General features: G+C 36.1%; 3 protein-coding genes, 1 long non-coding RNA gene and 1 pseudogene across 5 annotated transcripts; all 5 read left to right on the top strand.

The window, feature by feature from the left end:
- Positions 1 to 1,805: 1,805 nt before the first annotated feature.
- On the top strand, positions 1,806 to 6,476 carry LOC148578696 (uncharacterized; annotated as a pseudogene).
- Positions 6,477 to 7,763: 1,287 nt separating this feature from the next.
- LOC107637583 (uncharacterized) lies at positions 7,764 to 10,205 on the top strand. 2 transcript variants are annotated; one of them, XM_016340986.3, is made up of 9 exons: positions 7,764 to 8,049; positions 8,160 to 8,221; positions 8,310 to 8,364; positions 8,461 to 8,559; positions 8,667 to 8,753; positions 8,837 to 8,953; positions 9,208 to 9,300; positions 9,504 to 9,534; positions 9,850 to 10,205. In XM_016340986.3, exons 1-9 carry the CDS (start codon positions 7,954 to 7,956, stop codon positions 10,038 to 10,040), a joined length of 831 nt encoding a protein of 276 aa, XP_016196472.1. In that variant the 5' UTR covers positions 7,764 to 7,953; the 3' UTR covers positions 10,041 to 10,205. The 2 variants fall into 2 exon arrangements, with proteins under 2 accessions (XP_016196472.1, XP_016196480.1); XM_016340994.3 differs by having other exon boundaries at positions 8,441 to 8,559.
- Positions 10,206 to 10,818: 613 nt separating this feature from the next.
- On the top strand, positions 10,819 to 11,569 carry LOC107619882 (uncharacterized). The gene has a single exon (XM_016322123.3). The coding sequence runs from the start codon at positions 10,952 to 10,954 to the stop codon at positions 11,432 to 11,434; it is 483 nt and encodes a 160-aa protein (XP_016177609.1). The 5' UTR covers positions 10,819 to 10,951; the 3' UTR covers positions 11,435 to 11,569.
- Positions 11,570 to 13,003: 1,434 nt separating this feature from the next.
- LOC107637572 (putative E3 ubiquitin-protein ligase LUL4) lies at positions 13,004 to 16,229 on the top strand. The gene is made up of 3 exons (XM_016340976.3): positions 13,004 to 13,841; positions 14,722 to 15,235; positions 15,758 to 16,229. The coding sequence occupies exons 1-3, from the start codon at positions 13,291 to 13,293 to the stop codon at positions 15,869 to 15,871; spliced, it is 1,179 nt and encodes a 392-aa protein (XP_016196462.1). The 5' UTR covers positions 13,004 to 13,290; the 3' UTR covers positions 15,872 to 16,229.
- Positions 16,230 to 16,433: 204 nt separating this feature from the next.
- Positions 16,434 to 16,765, top strand: LOC148578695 (uncharacterized). The gene is made up of 2 exons (XR_015902550.1): positions 16,434 to 16,556; positions 16,653 to 16,765. It is a non-coding gene; the product is annotated as an uncharacterized LOC148578695 (long non-coding RNA).
- Positions 16,766 to 17,978: the final 1,213 nt, after the last annotated feature.

Raw genomic sequence — 17,978 nt, 5'->3', positions numbered from 1 at the left:
CAAGAACCTGTGTCACGATTAAGAAATTTCGGTATCAAAATTGAAAAACTTTTGTGTCATGATTAAAAAATTTTGATACTATGTAACTCAAAACTACTCCTCGTCCCTTTCTTCTTCTCCATCATCATCATCTTTTTCGTTTTCTCTTTTTTATCTTCTTATTTTACCTTCTCATAATTCTTCTTATTTTATACTCTTAACAAGAATAAAAACAAGAAAAAATCAAACAAAGAAAACAACACATAATGCTGCAAAATCAACCGGAAGAGGAGGAGAAAAAGAAAAAAACGTAGCAACAACAACACAAATAAAAGAACGACAATGAAGAGAAAACACGCGAAAAAGAATAAGGAACGCAGGAGATGAATGGAGAATTGGAGCATATATAGACACACTCTCACTAATGAAATTAGTTTTTGGACGATTTTGACCAACTTAGTTGGATTTGATTACTAAAAGGACTTAGATGTATAGTAAGACTGTAAATTATAATGTTTAGCATTTAAGATTTAGTTTCTATTAGACTGCATTTGAAAGGGAGATGAAAACTAAGAGACTGAGAGACAGATACTAAATTAAGTCTCTGTATTGTGTTTGGTATAAAATATATTGAACTAAGTTATGTCTTAGTATTATGTTTAATTTAAGATAAATATAAAGATTAATAGGTAGATTTGAAATTTGAAAAGTTAAATAAGGGTGTTTTTAAAAAAATGTTATTAAAATTTTAATTCCGATCTCTAAAAATTTTAATTTCTTATATCCCACTTTTTGTAAAAAGACAAAATTTCAATTTCTTATGTCCCACTTTTTTTTTTGAGTTCCAATACTAAAATTTAATTTTAGTCCTACTAAAACAAGGGAGTGTCTTAAATGGACCTGAAAAAATATTGAATCTTAAAGATCTATATAAAAAATATAAAATAATTTAGTAAAATATCTTTTTTATTCCTTTCTCTATCTTCTCTTTCATGAAACATTTTTCATGATATCACCACACTTAATGGCAGCAACAACACTATTATTATTCTCTTTTTTTACCAAATTATTCTTATTATTATGCATCCAAACCTTGAGAACACTATGATCAATACCAATCTAACTACAAAACTCTCGAACCAAATCACCATCTTCCTTCTGCATCGTCCTCACTAAAGCTGTAGCGCGAAAATTGGTGTCGCAGCATTTTACGGCACCACCGCCATGTCAGCATCGGAGAGGGCAAGGTGGTGATAAGTACAGAAGATCGGCAAAGTTGGAACTCTGGTTCAGCGTAGAGGAGGTTAGTGACGATTTTGTGTTATGGTTATTAATCAAAAGGGGGAAGTGCATGAAGGGAGCATCACAAATTGCAACACTGAGTTAGTTACAAATACGGGACACGTGGCAGTTGATCAGAATGAGAGGGGATCAAGGCGTAGTGCCAGAGAGAAGGTTACTAGCAGGAGGTTGCAAGGATATACTCTTTTGGCATGTTGTGGTAAATTCTCTTCCCCCATACTTGATGACAAATTCTTTGAACCTTTTATTCTTCCATTCTTCTCCCTGCTATTCCCTTTTCTGCTTGTTAAACCTCTTCCTCTCTTTTCAGGTTCCTTGATGGACGCTCATTGTAGCTGAGATGCAGCTGAACTTATATTCTTTAATTCCTTTATGACTTCAATTGTTATTATCACATCATTTAGTACTTGTCAATTTACTATTCCATTGAACTTTCTGGTACTTCTTCATACATAATAGAATAAAAATTTCCTTTATAAATAAATTTCTACTGCAACACCCTTCCGTTGGTACTTTTATTGACCATGTCTGTCGCAGACAGCAACAGAATGAAAGGCATGGAGGTGGATATTAAGAAACTTTACTAGATGATTGAATTGGTAGTGGAGGAACATAGAGCAGAGAGGGCCAGAGCCTCTGAGGCTATGAATCTCAAATTTGATGCGCTTCAATCCTCCATTACGCAACTGCTCCACAATTCACACTGCTCCAGCTCTCCTTCTCGTGAGTTCTCACATGGTGCGAGCTCAACTGGGGACCCGCCGTTTCGCATGGGATTGCAACCCTGAAGGGTGAACGTCAATCTGCCGAAATTTGATGGGGTGATGCCTTGGGTTAAATTTTTTCCATGGATCAGTATTTGATTTCTTCTGGGTTCCCGACGAAGAACAGGTGGGTTTAGCAGCACTTCAAATGTCAGGATCGGCCATTCCATGATTTTAATTATCACAGCGAGCGGCACAGTTCCGCTCATGGACTCAACTCAAGAGGGCGATTGAGCTCAAGTTCGGACCCTCATTGTTCGAGTCTCCCAGGGAATTGCTCTTCAAGCTTCAACAACATAGAACAGTGAGTGAGTATTATTCTGAATTTATTGCTTTAGCTAATCGTACTCAGATTGAACCCCCTGATGCCTTTAGGGACTGTTTTATAAGTGGATTAAGGCAGGATATTCGACGAGAAGTGAAAGCTCAGTGTCCTCCAAGTTTGATGCGTGCTGTGACTTTGGCGAGACTGTATGAAGATAAATTTACCACCGAACCACGTCGCACTATAGGGCCGGCTGCCCATCGCCCTCAGTTTGCTAACCAAGCTGTCGCTGCTACTCCGAGACCTAATACACACCAATCCTTTCCTCCACTCCTTCCTACACCACCACAACAGTCCCTACCAAACACTACTAGAAATTTCACTCGAAAACTTACTCCGACTGAAGTCCAAAGTAAAAGGGGAGAAAGAGTTATGCTACTGGTGTGATGAGAAGTTCTCAGTGAGTCATCGTCGTACCAATCGGCACTTCATGTCATTACAGCTTGAATTGGGGGATGAGACGGTGCCGGGGGGGCAACGGATGCATCTATGGGTGAGACCGCGAACTTGCAGGTGTTGGATCAACATATCATTGAGCATCATTTATCCTATAACGCGATGCGTGGTACTGAAGGCCCAGCCATGATTCGGATTAAAGCCGTTATCAATGGCTTAGAGGTTCAGGCCTTACTTGTTGGGGGTAGTTCTGATAGTTTTATTCAGCCCCGCATTGCCAAGTTTTTAAACTTACCGATGGAGCCTGCACCAGAGTTCAAAGTGATGGTTGGTGATTTTGATGTTCTGCCAGTAGAAGGTTGCATTGGGGCTTTAGAGGTTGATATAGTAGGTTGCATTGTTACGATCCCTGATGTTTTTATTTTGCATGTGGCAGGAGGCGACTTGGTCATTGGCACTACATGGCTTAAGTCCTTGAGAGCCTATATAGTAGATTATGATGCAGCTTTTTTGCGATTTATGCACAATGGTCAACTCACCACTGTGCAGGGAATTAAACACCAGACTGCGGGTTATGCTCAGTTCCATCACATTAAACGGTTGATCAACACTGATGCTATAGCTGAAATATTTACTTTGGAGTTGAAGAAATTCGTAGAGGAAAACCAATCACCCTTACGACTGCCAGTTTCTATGGACCCTAAGTTGATGCAGTTATTGACTAAGTATGCTGCTGTCTTTGATAAACCTTCGGGCCTACCACCACAGCGGGCTCATGACCACTGCATTCCCTTGGTTAAGGACACAGAACCAGTGAAGGCGAGACCATATCGATATCCTCATATTCAGAAAACTCAAATTGAATTGATGGTACAGGAAATGCTTGATGAGGGGATTATTCAACCTGGCAAGAGCCCTTTTGTATCTCCAATCTTGCTGGTGCGAAAGAAAGATGGGACGCGAAAATTTTGCACTAACCGTGCTTTGAACAATATTACAATCAAAGACAGGTTTTTTATTCCAACTGTTGATGAATTGTTAGATGAGTTGTTTGGTGCTCATGTCTTTTCTAAGTTGGATCTTCGTTTTGGCTATCACCAAATCTGGTTAAGCCTGAGGACCGTTTTTAAACTACTTTTCGAACTCATCAAGGCCTTTATGAGTGGCTTGTGATGTGATTCGGTTTAACAAATGCACGGGTCACGTTTTAAAGCCTCATGAATGACGTGTTTCGCCCGTATCTCAGAAAATTTGTGTTGGTATTTTTTTTTATGACATTTTAGTCTATAGCGCATCTTGGGAGCTACACTTTTGGCACTTGAAAACAATTATTCAAGTGTTACAGCAAGAGCAATTGTGCCAAAGTTCTTTAAATGTTTGTTTGGTACTCATGAAGTTGATTATTTAGGTCATACAATTTCGGGGGGTGAGGTTCACATGGAGACTGATAAAGTCCTGGCAGTCCTCAGCTGGAAGCAGCTACAAAACCTTAAGCAAATGCGAGGGTTCTTAGGGCTTATCGGGTATTACCGCCACTTCATTAAAAGGTATGCTACTCTTGCAGCTCCATTGACTGATCTTCTCAAAAAGAATGCTTTTAATTAGAGTGCTCAAGCTGATTTGGCTTTTGAAAATCTCAAGAGAGCTATCTCTTCCAAACCAGTCTTGGCTTTGCCAAATTTTGAGCTATTTTTTGAAGTTGAGACTGATGCTTCCAGGTCCAGCATGGGTGCGGTGTTGACACAAAATAACCCTATTGCTTTCTTTTCTAAGAAATTATCAGCCACAATGCGTAACCAGTCAGCTTACACGCAGGAATTCTATGACATCACCTAGGCCATTGTGAAATTCTGCCATTATCTATTATGGAAGAAATTCATCATTCACACAGATCAGCAGAGTCTTAAGGCGCTACTCGAACAGAATCTACACACTCTTGAGCAACATAAGTGGCTGCACAAGCTGCTAGGATATGATTTCGATATCCACTACAAGCTTGGAGTGGATAATGTTCTTGCCGATGCCCTTTCTAGATCATGTTTTGTTGCTTAGTCATCACCAAAGTCTGATTGGCTGTACCAGCTAAAAACTAAAATTGCTCAGGATGCTAGTCTCAATGCCATTGTGCAGCAATGTAAAGAGGGTTCCTCGAATGATACAAACTATGCTTTGAGAAATGAGATTCTCTTGAGGCGAGACCGAGTGGTAATTCAAACCAGCAGCTTAATCAATTCAATTCTGAAGAAATATCATGACAGTGCAGTGGGAGGGCACTCTGGCATGGCAAAAACAGTGGACCGAATCTGTGCCACTATTATTGGCCTCGCATGCAACGTCAAATACGTAGCTATGTGTTATCGTGTACTACTTGTCAGCAGGCGAAGGCTGAGACGAAGCTTCTTGTGGGGTTGTTGCAGCCTCTTCCCATACCTATGAGAGTTTGGGAGGACATTTGTATGGATTTTATTGTTGCTTTACCTCCTTCTGTTGGTTTTTCGGTGATTATGGTGGTTGTAGACCGTTTAACCAAATTTGCTCATTTTATTCCACTCAAGCAGGATTTTAGTAGCAAAACAGTTGTTGAGGCTTTCATAAAAAATATGGTTAAACTGCATGGGTTTTCCCGTTCTATTGTTTCAGATAAAGATAAGGTCTTTGTCAGTCGATTTTGACAGCAAATTTTCAAGATGCAAGTCACAAGTCTGGCGATAAGTTCTTCCTATCCTCCTCAAACAGATGGGCAAAGTAAAGTTGTGAATAAGACCTTGGAGAAGTACTTGCGTTGTTTTTATTTTGACAACCCACGAAGATGGTTTGAGATGCTTCCATGGGCCCAGTTCTGGTACAACACCAGCGTGCATAGCAGTACTAAAATGTCGCCTTTTAAGACCTTGTATGGCCAGGACCCTCCCAGCTTAGTGCGGTATGAATTCTGCCTAGATGATGAGCAATCTTTGCAGGATATGCTACAAGCTAGAGATCAACTCCTTGATCAGCTCAAGCTTAATCTCACTCGCTCACAGTAGTTTATGAAGCACTTTGCTGATAAGCATTGAAGGCATTTGGAGTTGGAAGTGGGGGGCTTAGTCCTGGTCAAACTCCAACCTTATAGACAACATTTAGTTGCTTTACGGAAGAACCAAAAACTTGGTATGCGTTACTTTGGCCTCTTTCGAATCAGTCACAAGCTCAGCCCAGTGGCATATCATTTGGCACTACCTGCAGAAGCTAGAATTCATGATGTTTTTCACATCTCTTCCTCAAAGCGATTTCGTGGTGAGCAACATGATCATTACTTGCCAATGCCACTTCACTCCACTGAATTTGGTCCCATTATTGAGCCTCACCAATTGCTGGATACTAGAACAGTCTTAAAGGATGGAAAAGAAGTGCAAAAAATTCAGGTTCAGTGGGGGCAAGGTGCAGGTGCTGAGGTTACTTGGGAAGAAGCTAACAAATTTCGACGTGATTACCCCACTTTCAACCTTGAGGACAAGGTTGTTGTTGAAGAGGAGGGTAATGTTATGGTTATTAATAAAAAAAAAGGGGAGGTGCAAGAAAGGAGCGTCACAAATTACAACACTGAGTTAGTTACAAATACGGGACACGTGGCAATTGATCAGAATGAGAGGGGACCAAGGTGTAGTGCCAGAGAAAAGGTTATTAGCAGGAGGTTGCAAGGATATGCTCTTTTAGGCATGTTGTGGTAAATTCTCTTCTCCCGTACCTGATGACAAATTCTCAAACCTTTTATTCTTCTATTCTTTTATTCTTTTCCCTACTATTCCCTTTCCTACTTGTTAAACCTCTTTCTCCCTTTCCAGGTCCCTTGATGGATGCTCACTGTAGTTGAGATGCAGCTGAACTTATATTCCTTAATTCCTGTATGACTTCAATTGTTATTATCACATCATTTAGTATTTGTCAATTTACTATTCCACTGAACTTGCTGTTACTTCTTCATACATAATAGAATAAATTTTTCCTTTATAAAAAAAATTTCTACTATAACACCCTTCCATTTTGTCAATGAAACTCGACGGCGGAGATGAACATGCCCTCTGGCTCATGGTCGTGGAAGTTGTAGCAGCAATCGAAGGCGGCGCACGTGATGGGTTCAAGTCGCCGGTGATAGCGATGAGTGCTAGCATGCTTTCCCGCAGTAGTCAAGAGTATGGCCGTCCAGAACAACGACGTGGTTCTTCACGCTTTTCTTGTATATAACTGGTTGTTGGTGGTTGGTGGCAGCGATATGATGAGGGATGGTAATGGAAATTTTTTTTTTTTATGATAGTAGTAATGGTTGTTTCAGTATAGAGTGACTAAGAGAGAAAGAAAGAAAAAAAAAAAGAAATAAAAATATAATTTTAAATAAAATTATTTTAAAATATTTAAATATAAAATATAATTATTGTACAATTAATAAATAATTTAAATCTTAGTCATCAATTTAAATTTTTAATGCCTATAATTTATAAAAAATCTTAATTCACCAAAAACTCATATTTTTTCTCCATTTACAAAAACTCCATAAAGCAAACGCTATCTTTTTTTTTTTTTTTGGTCAGGGTCAAACGCTATCTTAATTAAAGTTCTCGTTTTCAATATTGGATATTGGGGTGGGTGAAACAACTGTGGGCCTAAATTATAGGTTTCTGTCATTTTTGGACGAAAATCCGGACGTTATGCTGAAAACTTATAACGACCAAGACTACCCAAAAATGTCATGGACCTTGACAAAAACAAAACCGTTGATTAAAAACAATTTTGCATATGAATATAAATGTAAATTGAAAAAATAAATGTGTCTATAAATAATTAAGTCATATTAATTTATGGCGTAAATTGTACTATATTTGTGACACTAAAATTTACTTTATTTACTTGTATAAAGGTATCAAAATGCAAAAATGGGCCTAACTCGAGAGACACATTTTTCTCATAATAATTTGTAGTTTAGTTCTATAAATATAATAAGCAATCTTAATAATTAAGTATTAAAAAAAAAGTAGTATTTTGCAAAGCAGTAAGTTGCAAAACTGTGACACTTATGAACGTTTTAATTTCGATTTGAGATATTTGTATTTTGTTCCTTCCAAAAAGAAACATAGCATTGAATAAAGAATTTTTGTCTGAAGAGAAAAGAAAGTAACCAAGTATTTTATTTTGATTAAAGAGTTTTGGGAGATGAGATTCACGTGGGCCTACGCTCTTAGCATCACAGTTGTGGTTCTCATTGTTGCATCTGCTGTTGCTTCTTGTTTCACTTCTCCAGTTGAAAAGGTTCATCTTCCCGCTTCTTCTTCTGTTCTTTGGATTTAGCTATCATGAATAACTATCCAACAATTCTGGGTACAGCGAAAGTTTAAACCTTTTCATTCTTTGTTCTGCAGCTTTTGAAAGATTTCTTGATATGGGTTGATCGTGATCTTGGGCCATGGGGTCCACTTGCTCTGTAAGTCAAGTTTATGATTATCTTCGTTTCGTGAATGAATTTGAATTTATGCAGCTCATGATGTTTTCTTTGCTGATTCTCATCTCAGGGTAGCTGCTTACGTTCCCTTAACTATCTTGTCTGTTCCACCTTCTGTGCTAACTGTAAGAATCTTTTCTACCTTCACATTATAAACATTTTAAGAAATTGGAACAAGGAATGTCAAAAAAGATGCTTCAGTCACCATGCTTGATATTCAGGTTGGTGGTGGGTATCTCTTTGGGTTTACAATAGGCTTTCTTGCTGACTCTATTGGTGCAACAATTGGTGCTGCAATTGCGTTTCTTCTTGGTAGAACAGTAAGTTTTCAATTTTTTGCATTTAGTAGTATCTTGATTAGTTCAAGATTCAGTTGCTCTTTAATTTGTTTCTTTTATTCGTATATTTATCCTATCCACTTGTGCAGGTTGGGAATTCACTAGTTATCTCTAGGTTGAATGATTATCCCAAGTTTAGAGATGTGGCAATAGCAATTCAAAGATCTGGCTTTAAGGTTTGAGGACTGAAAGTTTTTAATATTATGAATTAACAGTGTTCTTAAGGTTTTTAATCATGCTTAGTGTATTCTGTATACAGATTGTGTTACTTCTTAGGCTTGTACCATGGCTACCATTTGGCATGCTAAATTACCTGCTCTCTGTGACTCCTGTTTCATTAGGGGAATACACACTAGCTTCCTGGTTAGGAATGATGGTAACTTCTTCACCCCTGATCCATACACATACTCTTGCAATGAAGTTTTGGATACTATATAGTCAAAACATAGCATTATGTTGTTTGCATACCTGCATTGGTAAATTTCATATATGAATAAGTTCATCTGCATTAGTTCTGACTTTGTTCTCAAATAAACTGAGGTTTAGGCATTCTTAGCTTCATATAGTAGATGGTATTCTGGTTAAGCAGTATATTAAAACATTTAATAATTTTAATTGTTATCATTGCAGCCATTAACTCTGGCACTTGTATATGTTGGAACAACCCTGAAGGATATATCTGATGTCACGCATGGTTGGGGTGCGTTATCAAAGACTCATTGGGTAAGACATGCTGTGCTTTAGCCTTCAAAGGATTGTTTTTTCTTGCTTCATATTTTTCTTACTGATGAATGTCTAAGTTTCCTTAGAAGCTGAAATCTTTCAACATTCTATACTGGATCAAATAGATGGCTATATACCTCATAGTCATACTATCAATTTCAATACTTATAACATACGCCTCTTTCTTTCTCTTTCGTTTGCAGGCTCTCATCATATTAAGCCTTGTAATATCTGGTAAGTTACATCGTTACCCAACTTAAATAAAGACTATGAAGGTTTATGTTTGAGTTGTTTTGAGTTTCCAACAGTGTTTTTTGGGACTCTGATAAGTTCTGTCAGGAATCAAGTTTTTCCATAAGCATTTCTTGTTTCATTTGCATGTTGTTGCCTGATGGTTATTACATGGTACAAATAGCAATGAAACATTTGATTAGAGGATCTGTAGTTAACTATATAGATCACAATGAATACATTTCTTGAGCTTGGAAAAGCAGTAGTTGATAAGAGGAAGAATAGTCTTATTAATACTCCTATTTGGGTTGTGTGCAGTGATTCTGATGATATGTGTTACCAGAGTAGCCAAGTCAGCTTTAGATAAAGCCTTAGCTGAATGTGAAGAGAATCAAGATATAGACATAGAAGGCACCAGTACTTTGCAACAGTTAGCCGCTGATTCATCTGCAGATCTTAATCAGCCTCTCATAATATCAGATCAGGCCAATGGCAATCAACAGAAGTAAAATCTGTGCATAAATTCTTTCAAAGTTTGTTATTTACTTTCTCCTTTTTCTTTTCACAATTTTTTGGTGTTGGCTAATTGTTCTACTTGTAAATTTCAACAATAGTAATGCAGGATGTTACATAAATGCTTAATAATATAATCAAGATGAGGATATTTCATACAATCTGATTCTTTCTGTTTGTACTTTTTCCCATGAGTTGTCAAGCAAATTCTTTCAACTGTATATTTCTCAAGACAATAAACAATAATAATGAAAAACTGTAGATAAATAATGTTCATCTTTGTAATGTTAAAATGACAGAATTTGAACTTACAAAAATTGAACCAGTAACCACATTATGGTTACGTTCCATCCAACACAATGGAATGAAGTGTAAAAAAAATAAATGAATAAAATCACACACAAAAAAGGAAAACATTTCTTATTCAGGGCAAGGTTATTTATATATTCATCTTAAATTGAACCAAAAGCAACCCATTATGATATATTGATAAAGATGAGACCTAATCATGAATCTTTGAATGCCTTTTTTCAATTTTATTGGTGACAACAGGGCCATAGCTAGCTCTCTTTTATTCCACAGAAACAAAGGGGAAAAAGGGCCACCCATAAGCAATTTTATAAAACTAACCGCTACAACATTACTTTTCTGCTTTCCAATTGCTGAATCTTGGGGTTTAAGGGACCCTACCAATTCCTTGATGGAAGGGCTAAACAATATTCTTGTCATTTTGAGACTTCTAAAGTGATACTCTCTACATTCTATTTTATGTCATTTTATGATCATACATCCTCACAACACTCACCAGGCCCTTTTGAGTGAGCCACAAGAAAGCCTATAACTGCTAGATTCACCAAAGAACTCAGCTTTATTACAAATAGTCAAATACCATAGTTCTTGGAAACTGATGACAAAGAACAAGAAGCAGGTCAGGTCCATCATGGACAAAGTGCAAGGATTTCGCCTTGCATCTTTCGGCGGCTGCTTTGACAGCTGTCGTGACCATACTCGAGGCTCTCGAACCGGGACAAGGATATGGAACTTTAGTGATAAGCCAGTGGAGCTGCAAATAAGGGTGGGATCAATACTAAAGAAGATTCACACATTGAAGCCAGGATCATCCAAGAGAATGAAGTGTAGAAGCATATATAAGGCATATATGCCTAGTGGTGGGAATGATGGCAGCTTGAAGAACTTGTTGTATCACTATGATGAAACTTGTCACCCTTATATTTGGATCCATGACACAGGCTGTGATTCCTTGAGGATGGGGAAACAACAGTATATTAGTCTTGAGGATCTCAGGGATTCTTCTGATATCAGAATCTTCAGGGATCATCAGAGAGGCTGCGTATCGGTTCGCAAAAGAACAAGGCCAGATTTGTGCTGATTCTGAATTTGAATCCGGGTTGTGTTCTGAAAGTTTGAGTTTGCAATTATTTGGAAGTGACATTTTCTGTTTCTTTGGCTTTTGATATTAATCCTATGTCTCTCTTCTTCTTTCTTCCTTTGATAAGTGGTGTTTTGTTGCATAATGAAAATTGTTCATAACACAATTAGATAGGCTGAGTGAGATGATGATGTAGCAGATAGCAGTAAATTGTTCATTTCTTTTGTTTTTCTTCTTCTCTGAAATATATGCTCCTAAGAGATTATGATAAATTGATAATCAACAAAAGCTCTTCATTCTTGAAATGCTACATAATAGTAAATTATTAATCAATAAAAATGTATCTAAGTGTCAAATTATAATATGGGAATGTCTATTACAATAACTATCAATTATGCTTTGTATTGTTGTAGAACCACTCTTTCAAAAAACTTAAGCTCATAATCTTCTCTTTAAGCATGATTTTTGTAGAGGACTTCTTTTCTCTTTTTATTTGTCTTATGCTATTTTTTCATTTTTAAAGTTTACTAAAGATCGAATTATAGATCTTTCGGATATAAAACTTTAATATTATGTCGTAATACTATTTATCCTAAAAACTTAAACTAATAAGAAAAAACAATATGAATGGTTATATCTTTAACATTCCTTCTTAAATAATAATTATTTTTTTTAGTTTGCTTAATTTTTTATATAAATATTCTTTTTCTTTTTTTATTTGTCTTATGCTATTTTTTTCGTATGCTATCCCTATAATTATATATTACTACTATTTAAGAGCATAAAATTATTTTGCTCTCACATTGCGAATCTAATAAAAAATTAAATCTCGTATAATAATGTACTTAGGCACATCGAGAAAATGGTGCAATAAAATTGAGTCAATGTGCCCATAACCCATGATGAATGGACTTAACTAGGAGTACTAATAAAAATATTGATCAATTAATTTATTAATTTACTTTATCTAAAATATTTTCATATATATTCATATAAAAAATTATTATTTTTAGAATTTAAACTCACGAATATTGTTTAAAACCATACCTATTGTATGGTTCCAACTTCCAACAATAGAAGTAGAAGTAGTTAATGGCCGGAAAACAAGTAAAATTAAAATAAAATAAAATGGAATAACACAATAATTGGATTATTGTGAATTTTGTAATAAATTTTTACATATTTCAAAAAATAAAGTATTAAATAGATTTTTAAATAATTTTGTAATAGACTTATAATTAAAAAAAAAACTATATAAATTTTTAAAAGACTCAAACAATATTACAAATATCTAAAGAATTATAACTAGACATAAATATCTAAAAAGTACTAAATAATGTTTCATCTTATAAATTGCAATGTTTATATGTCTTAAAATATGGATAATACTACAAAAAAAATTTTGTTAATCAAATTTATTTAAATTAGTCTAACATAATAAAAATTAGTTATAATTATTATTATTTTAAATTTTATTATTTAATTTAATTAAATTTAATTCATAAAAAATTTAAATGTCTAACGTTGTTTCTAAAATATTATAATGCTACACACAATTATTCTAGAACAATCGCACTCTAATTTTTCTGAAATCAACTATTACAAATTGACGACTCTTCATTCTTCAAGACTTGCTGGCTAGTTTTCTATTTTGACCTATAAATGTAAGAGTCAAGAATTATTTTTGTATGAAAAATATAAAATATATAAATGGCTAAACTAAAATGGGAAAGGTAATGGAATATGGTTTACTGAAGAAAGAAAAATGTCAAAGCATTGAAATTGAAATTTGTAAGAATCATCGGATCCGGAGCTGAGATTCATCATCATCATCTTCTTCTTCTTCTTCTTCAAGAATGGGAATCTCTTGGAGCAACACCAACAGTAACAGTAACAGAAGAAGAAGAAACAATTACCCACCACCTTTTCCTCCTCCGTACTACTACTCTTCTGATGCTCATCCTCCGCAGCTTCCACCGCCGCCGCCGCCTTCTCAGCCCCCACCGCCGCAAGGCTATTACTTTCCCCCAACCAACCCTTCCACCACTCCCTACGTCGGTACCCATCCTCTGCCTCCTGCTCCTCCTCCTCAGACCCATTCCTTCTATTACTCAAATGGCTACGCCACCCCTACCGCCGCCGCCACCACCAACGCTCCTAACTATGCCAATCGCCTTCACTACCACCCTTACTATGCAAATCAGGGTGCTCCCGCCTGGGCCCCTGTTCGCCCCCCCGTTGCTGCTGCCGCCGCCGCAGCTCCACCGCCCTATGTCGACCATCAAACCACTAAGAAGATTAGGAACGACGTGAACTTGCATAAAGATACTTTGCGCCTTGAGATTGACGAGCTCAACCCTGATCACCACTTGGTTTCTTTCGTTTTTGATGCCCTCTTTGATGGCAGGTACAACCCTATCTTTTTCCCTATTCGATTCACTACTTCATTATTATGCCTTGCAATCTTCTTAGGCTTTCGTATATACTTGTTAAGATCTGTTGGCTATGAAACTAGTACTAAGAGCTTTTTATGTTTGTAACCTGAGGTATTGGACTGGAAGAGAGGGAAGGGGAGGGGAGGGTTTGAACTTTGAACTGTAATCATGAATTTAACTCACAAACACACCCTTAATGGCCCTTTGGGCAACAATTCCTATTGCAACAAATTTGAAGTCTATTAAAATAATCTGCCTACTTTTCATCCCTTTCTCTGAGATTTTCGCCTGTGGTTGAACTCTAAAGAGCACATTGAATCATGGTTGATTTAACTTATAGCTCATGCTGGAGAATTGAGGCAACTGGTTGGTGTTTATCTTATTGGTGCTGCATACATTACATAATTTGAGTTATAATTTTTTACTGTTTGTAAGCTTGCTTCTTGAGTTAAAATGCTTTTGCTTTGTTTTGTTAACATTGATCCAAGAAATCTTTGCATTTTTGCTGCTGTGGTCGAAAGTTAGTACATGAACAATTTGCTTATGTATGGACCATCATATATGTGAAGGACTAAATGACAACATTCACATTATGACTCTGTATTGCATATGCTTTGATTAAGAGCAATTTATTTGACAATATTGCATTCATTGGTTTTTCAAACAAATTTACATGCCGATGAACGCATTATTTGACAGTAAAATATATGGGCTATTAGAACTGCTATCAAATTGATTAATTACGTTGATATGATTGTACTTAGAATAGAATGTTAAATTCGAATGCATATCAATTTTGTATGATACTTTCATTTGTCTAACCTCAAACTTTCTTTCATTTATAATTGCCAGATTTACTATCTACTACTTAGCCAAAGAAGAAGAAAAGTGTAGGTTTATTCCACTATATCCCGATGCATTTGCGCCGATCTCATTCCCCTTTCAAAAAGGAGTTGGCCAGAAATTTTGTCAGCCTCCTGGAACGGGCATTGACCTTGGTTTCTTTGAGTTAGAGGATCTTGCAAAGCCCTCACCTGAAGAAGATCTGTTTCCCCTTGTAATATGTGCTGAAACAAGTATGAGAACTTCAGAAGATGAAACTTCTGATGATTCCACAATTGATGCATCTCCTCACATGCAAATAACTCAAGCTGTCTTAGTGAAAAGCAACAGTATTGGTCCTTTCGAGGTAAAAGTCATTAGGCAGATTCTCTGGATTGATGGAGTTCGTTATGAGTTGAGAGAGTTATATGGAATAGGAAGTGGCTCAACAGCTGCAGATTTTGATGATAATGATCCTGGGAAGGAGTGTGTAATATGCATGACCGAACCAAAGGACACTGCTGTCTTACCTTGCCGACATATGGTATGATTTCATGTCAAACCTACTTATACATATAGTGCTGATACTCAATTTCTTGGAAAAAGTACATCTTAAGCATTTGTATGGATATGATGTATGAGGGATGATGGTTCATGAACACAAACCTTACCATTGTTTGCATGTTGAAAAGAAAAAATCTCTTATGGAAAATCAAGATCATTCTTGATGTTTCAATATTTCTAGAAGACTAAATTGGTTGCTTGTGATCTTATAGGCTCGTAACCTCAATTTCATATATATCTTATTGCCATCTGATCATCTGTGTTGTTTAAAATTGTATAACACTGTTATATGCTAGCGGATATATATGGTATTGCAGAAGTTTATCTCTAATGCTTCTCTTTCTTCCCAGCAGCAGGGTATGTAGTAATTGTTTGGTAGAAATCCATACATACTGATACAATGGTTATTCCACATCACCATGTTTATTATTTTGTTTTAAATATTCATTTTGCTATATTATTCATTATTCCACATCATGTGACATATGTTGTATTTTACCAGTGTATGTGCAGCGAGTGTGCAAAAGCATTACGGCTTCAATCCAATAAGTGCCCAATATGCCGCCAACCTATTGAGGAGCTCATGGAAATCAAGATAAACAATGATGACAAATGACATCTTTCTCTTCAATCTGAAGTTGAATTGCATGGTATTTTTATCATAATATATATAGTATTATGAATTGCAGTCAGGTAATATATAGTTCTTTTTTTTCTTTTTTCTTATTTGTAAATTGCGGTCAATAATCTGTTCATAGTTCATATGTAATTCCATGAAAAGGAAGTTAGATAATATGTGATTTTCCCGTCATTGAGAATATTGTTCATGCCATGAGAATATTGTTCATGCCATCGTGTTTTCTTAGTTCTTTGATTTGTGAGTGATATTTGAGAGAGGATCGTTTGTATAGAAATCCTGGTTTGGTCACTGAAATGCCTAGAATCTGAATGAAGGTGAAGCTTCTTATTCCTAACCTATGTTTGAAAGGCTTGTTGTAAGCTTATATATGGTGTTGAATTTTCTTTCTTCCTTCATACATATCATATTTGGTAGGCATAAAAATATAGAACTTGTGATCTCAAAGATGTTTGCTGAAGCAGTTGGTTTATTATCTCGTGAGTGTAAAGAAAAAGAAGATATTCTATGTTTTGGAGGTTCTTTATCTTCTTTTCACCAAGAAAGAGGCTTCGGTAAGATTGATATACAAGGCACCCTTTACGTAAGTGTCAAATCAGAACCTTCAAAGCATGAAGAGGTGGTTTTCAGACATCAACTTTTGAACAAATGAACATGTAGTAATGTAAAGTAAAACCCACCAAACTTCTTTCTTTTTTGCCCTCTTGTTTTATTTCTTTGGAACTGTTTTCCTGTGAACTATTCCATTTTGCTATTGCAGGGGGAGACTTGGAGTTCCAATCATTTACTCTCCTAAATTGTTCAAACATGAACAGTGTCTTTGACCCTTAATCATACTTAATATCTAAGCGATGGAGATTTTCTGTTTTCAAACTCTATGTTTCTTGTTTCACCAGTCATAACTTTAGATTTATATATTTTTTTTTTTCAAATGGCAAATCATGAGTAATAGGGCTTTGAATGAGACATACAGGATCAACCCAAAAAAGAGCCATATGAAATGGACTTATTTTCATCTTTATTCTGCATTCTCACCTTCATCAATTTGGTCATTCAAACTGTTACATCAGCAAACGAGTAGGTCAGGAATACTATGAGAACAAAGTTGACCAAAGATATTAACAATAGTAAGAATAATAGTAATGGTTAAATCTCTGCACATCAACATTCCCATGCATGTACTCCTTTTATTTAGTTCTTTATTTTTTCCATATTCTTTTATAGAACAATTTTTTTGAGAGATTTGCCTCAATGCTAATCCATAAGAGGCTTTGCTGCTAGTACAAGCCGTTAGGTCCCATCTTAAAGGCAATGGAGGTACCAAGTACCAACACTTTTGAATATATACACGAGTTCTTGAATGAGTTGAATCTCTTGACCCTTTTTCTTTTGGTTGAACCAAAGTGAAAAAAAGTGAAAACCAATAAACAGGGTAAGGTACAATCCCAACTAAGGTTCTTCATAATCTGAAGACACCGACTCAACATAGTTTGGTATCTTTTGCTACCTTTTCCGAAGAAAGTTAACCGAGTTGGAGTCCAAGTCCAACACCCTCCTCACAAACACAAACAAAAGGCCTGAATATACAGACAAAAGAAAAGGAAGCATCTTCATATTCATTTGTCCTTGAATTGCAGGCTAGCTAGCTACCCTTTACCAGTTACCACCTCCTTTCTTTCTTTTATATTTGTATTTCACTGTTTGGAAAAATGGCAATAATTAAAGTATGTAGTGCATCATGATGTGTTGTATCTAAGTTTCTAACTTACAAGTTAGTAGAACAAAGGGTTGAACATGAATAGTACAAGAATCAAAACTTTCCCTTGTGGTCAAAACTTCTCAATGCCTACACTCCATTATTAATTTCCCATACCATACTAAAATCTAAACCTATAGAAAAAAAGGGGGGCCATGTGTGAGATACAACTAGAAGTGTACTCTTGTATAGTTCTAGGTGAGCCTCATAAATACCCTTCCCCAATTTCCATTCTCTCAATTTTTCATCAATCACTGTCCATAGACCATGTGGTTGCTCATGTGAAGCCCTCCACAAAAATAGTAATTTCTTTGCATGGCTGCCCAAGTC

The sequence above is a fragment of the Arachis ipaensis genome, chromosome B1 (assembly GCF_059453495.1).
Source record: "Arachis ipaensis isolate K30076 ecotype BB chromosome B1, ASM5945349v1, whole genome shotgun sequence".
Taxonomy (NCBI): Eukaryota; Viridiplantae; Streptophyta; class Magnoliopsida; order Fabales; family Fabaceae; genus Arachis; species Arachis ipaensis.
This window is presented reverse-complemented; position numbering and strand designations above follow the sequence as displayed.

Bases quoted from the DNA above. Each gene is read 5' to 3' on its own strand.
- LOC107637583 (XM_016340986.3), top strand. From the start codon at position 7,954: ATGAGATTCACGTGGGCCTACGCTCTTAGCATCACAGTTGTGGTTCTC. The intron at 8,050-8,159 runs GTTCATCTTCCC...TTTGTTCTGCAG, and splicing joins TCACTTCTCCAGTTGAAAAG to CTTTTGAAAGATTTCTTGAT. The intron at 8,222-8,309 runs GTAAGTCAAGTT...TTCTCATCTCAG, and splicing joins CCATGGGGTCCACTTGCTCT to GGTAGCTGCTTACGTTCCCT.
- LOC107637572 (XM_016340976.3), top strand. From the start codon at position 13,291: ATGGGAATCTCTTGGAGCAACACCAACAGTAACAGTAACAGAAGAAGA. The intron at 13,842-14,721 runs GTACAACCCTAT...TATAATTGCCAG, and splicing joins GATGCCCTCTTTGATGGCAG to ATTTACTATCTACTACTTAG. The intron at 15,236-15,757 runs GTATGATTTCAT...GTATTTTACCAG, and splicing joins TCTTACCTTGCCGACATATG to TGTATGTGCAGCGAGTGTGC.
- LOC107619882 (XM_016322123.3), top strand. From the start codon at position 10,952: ATGACAAAGAACAAGAAGCAGGTCAGGTCCATCATGGACAAAGTGCAA.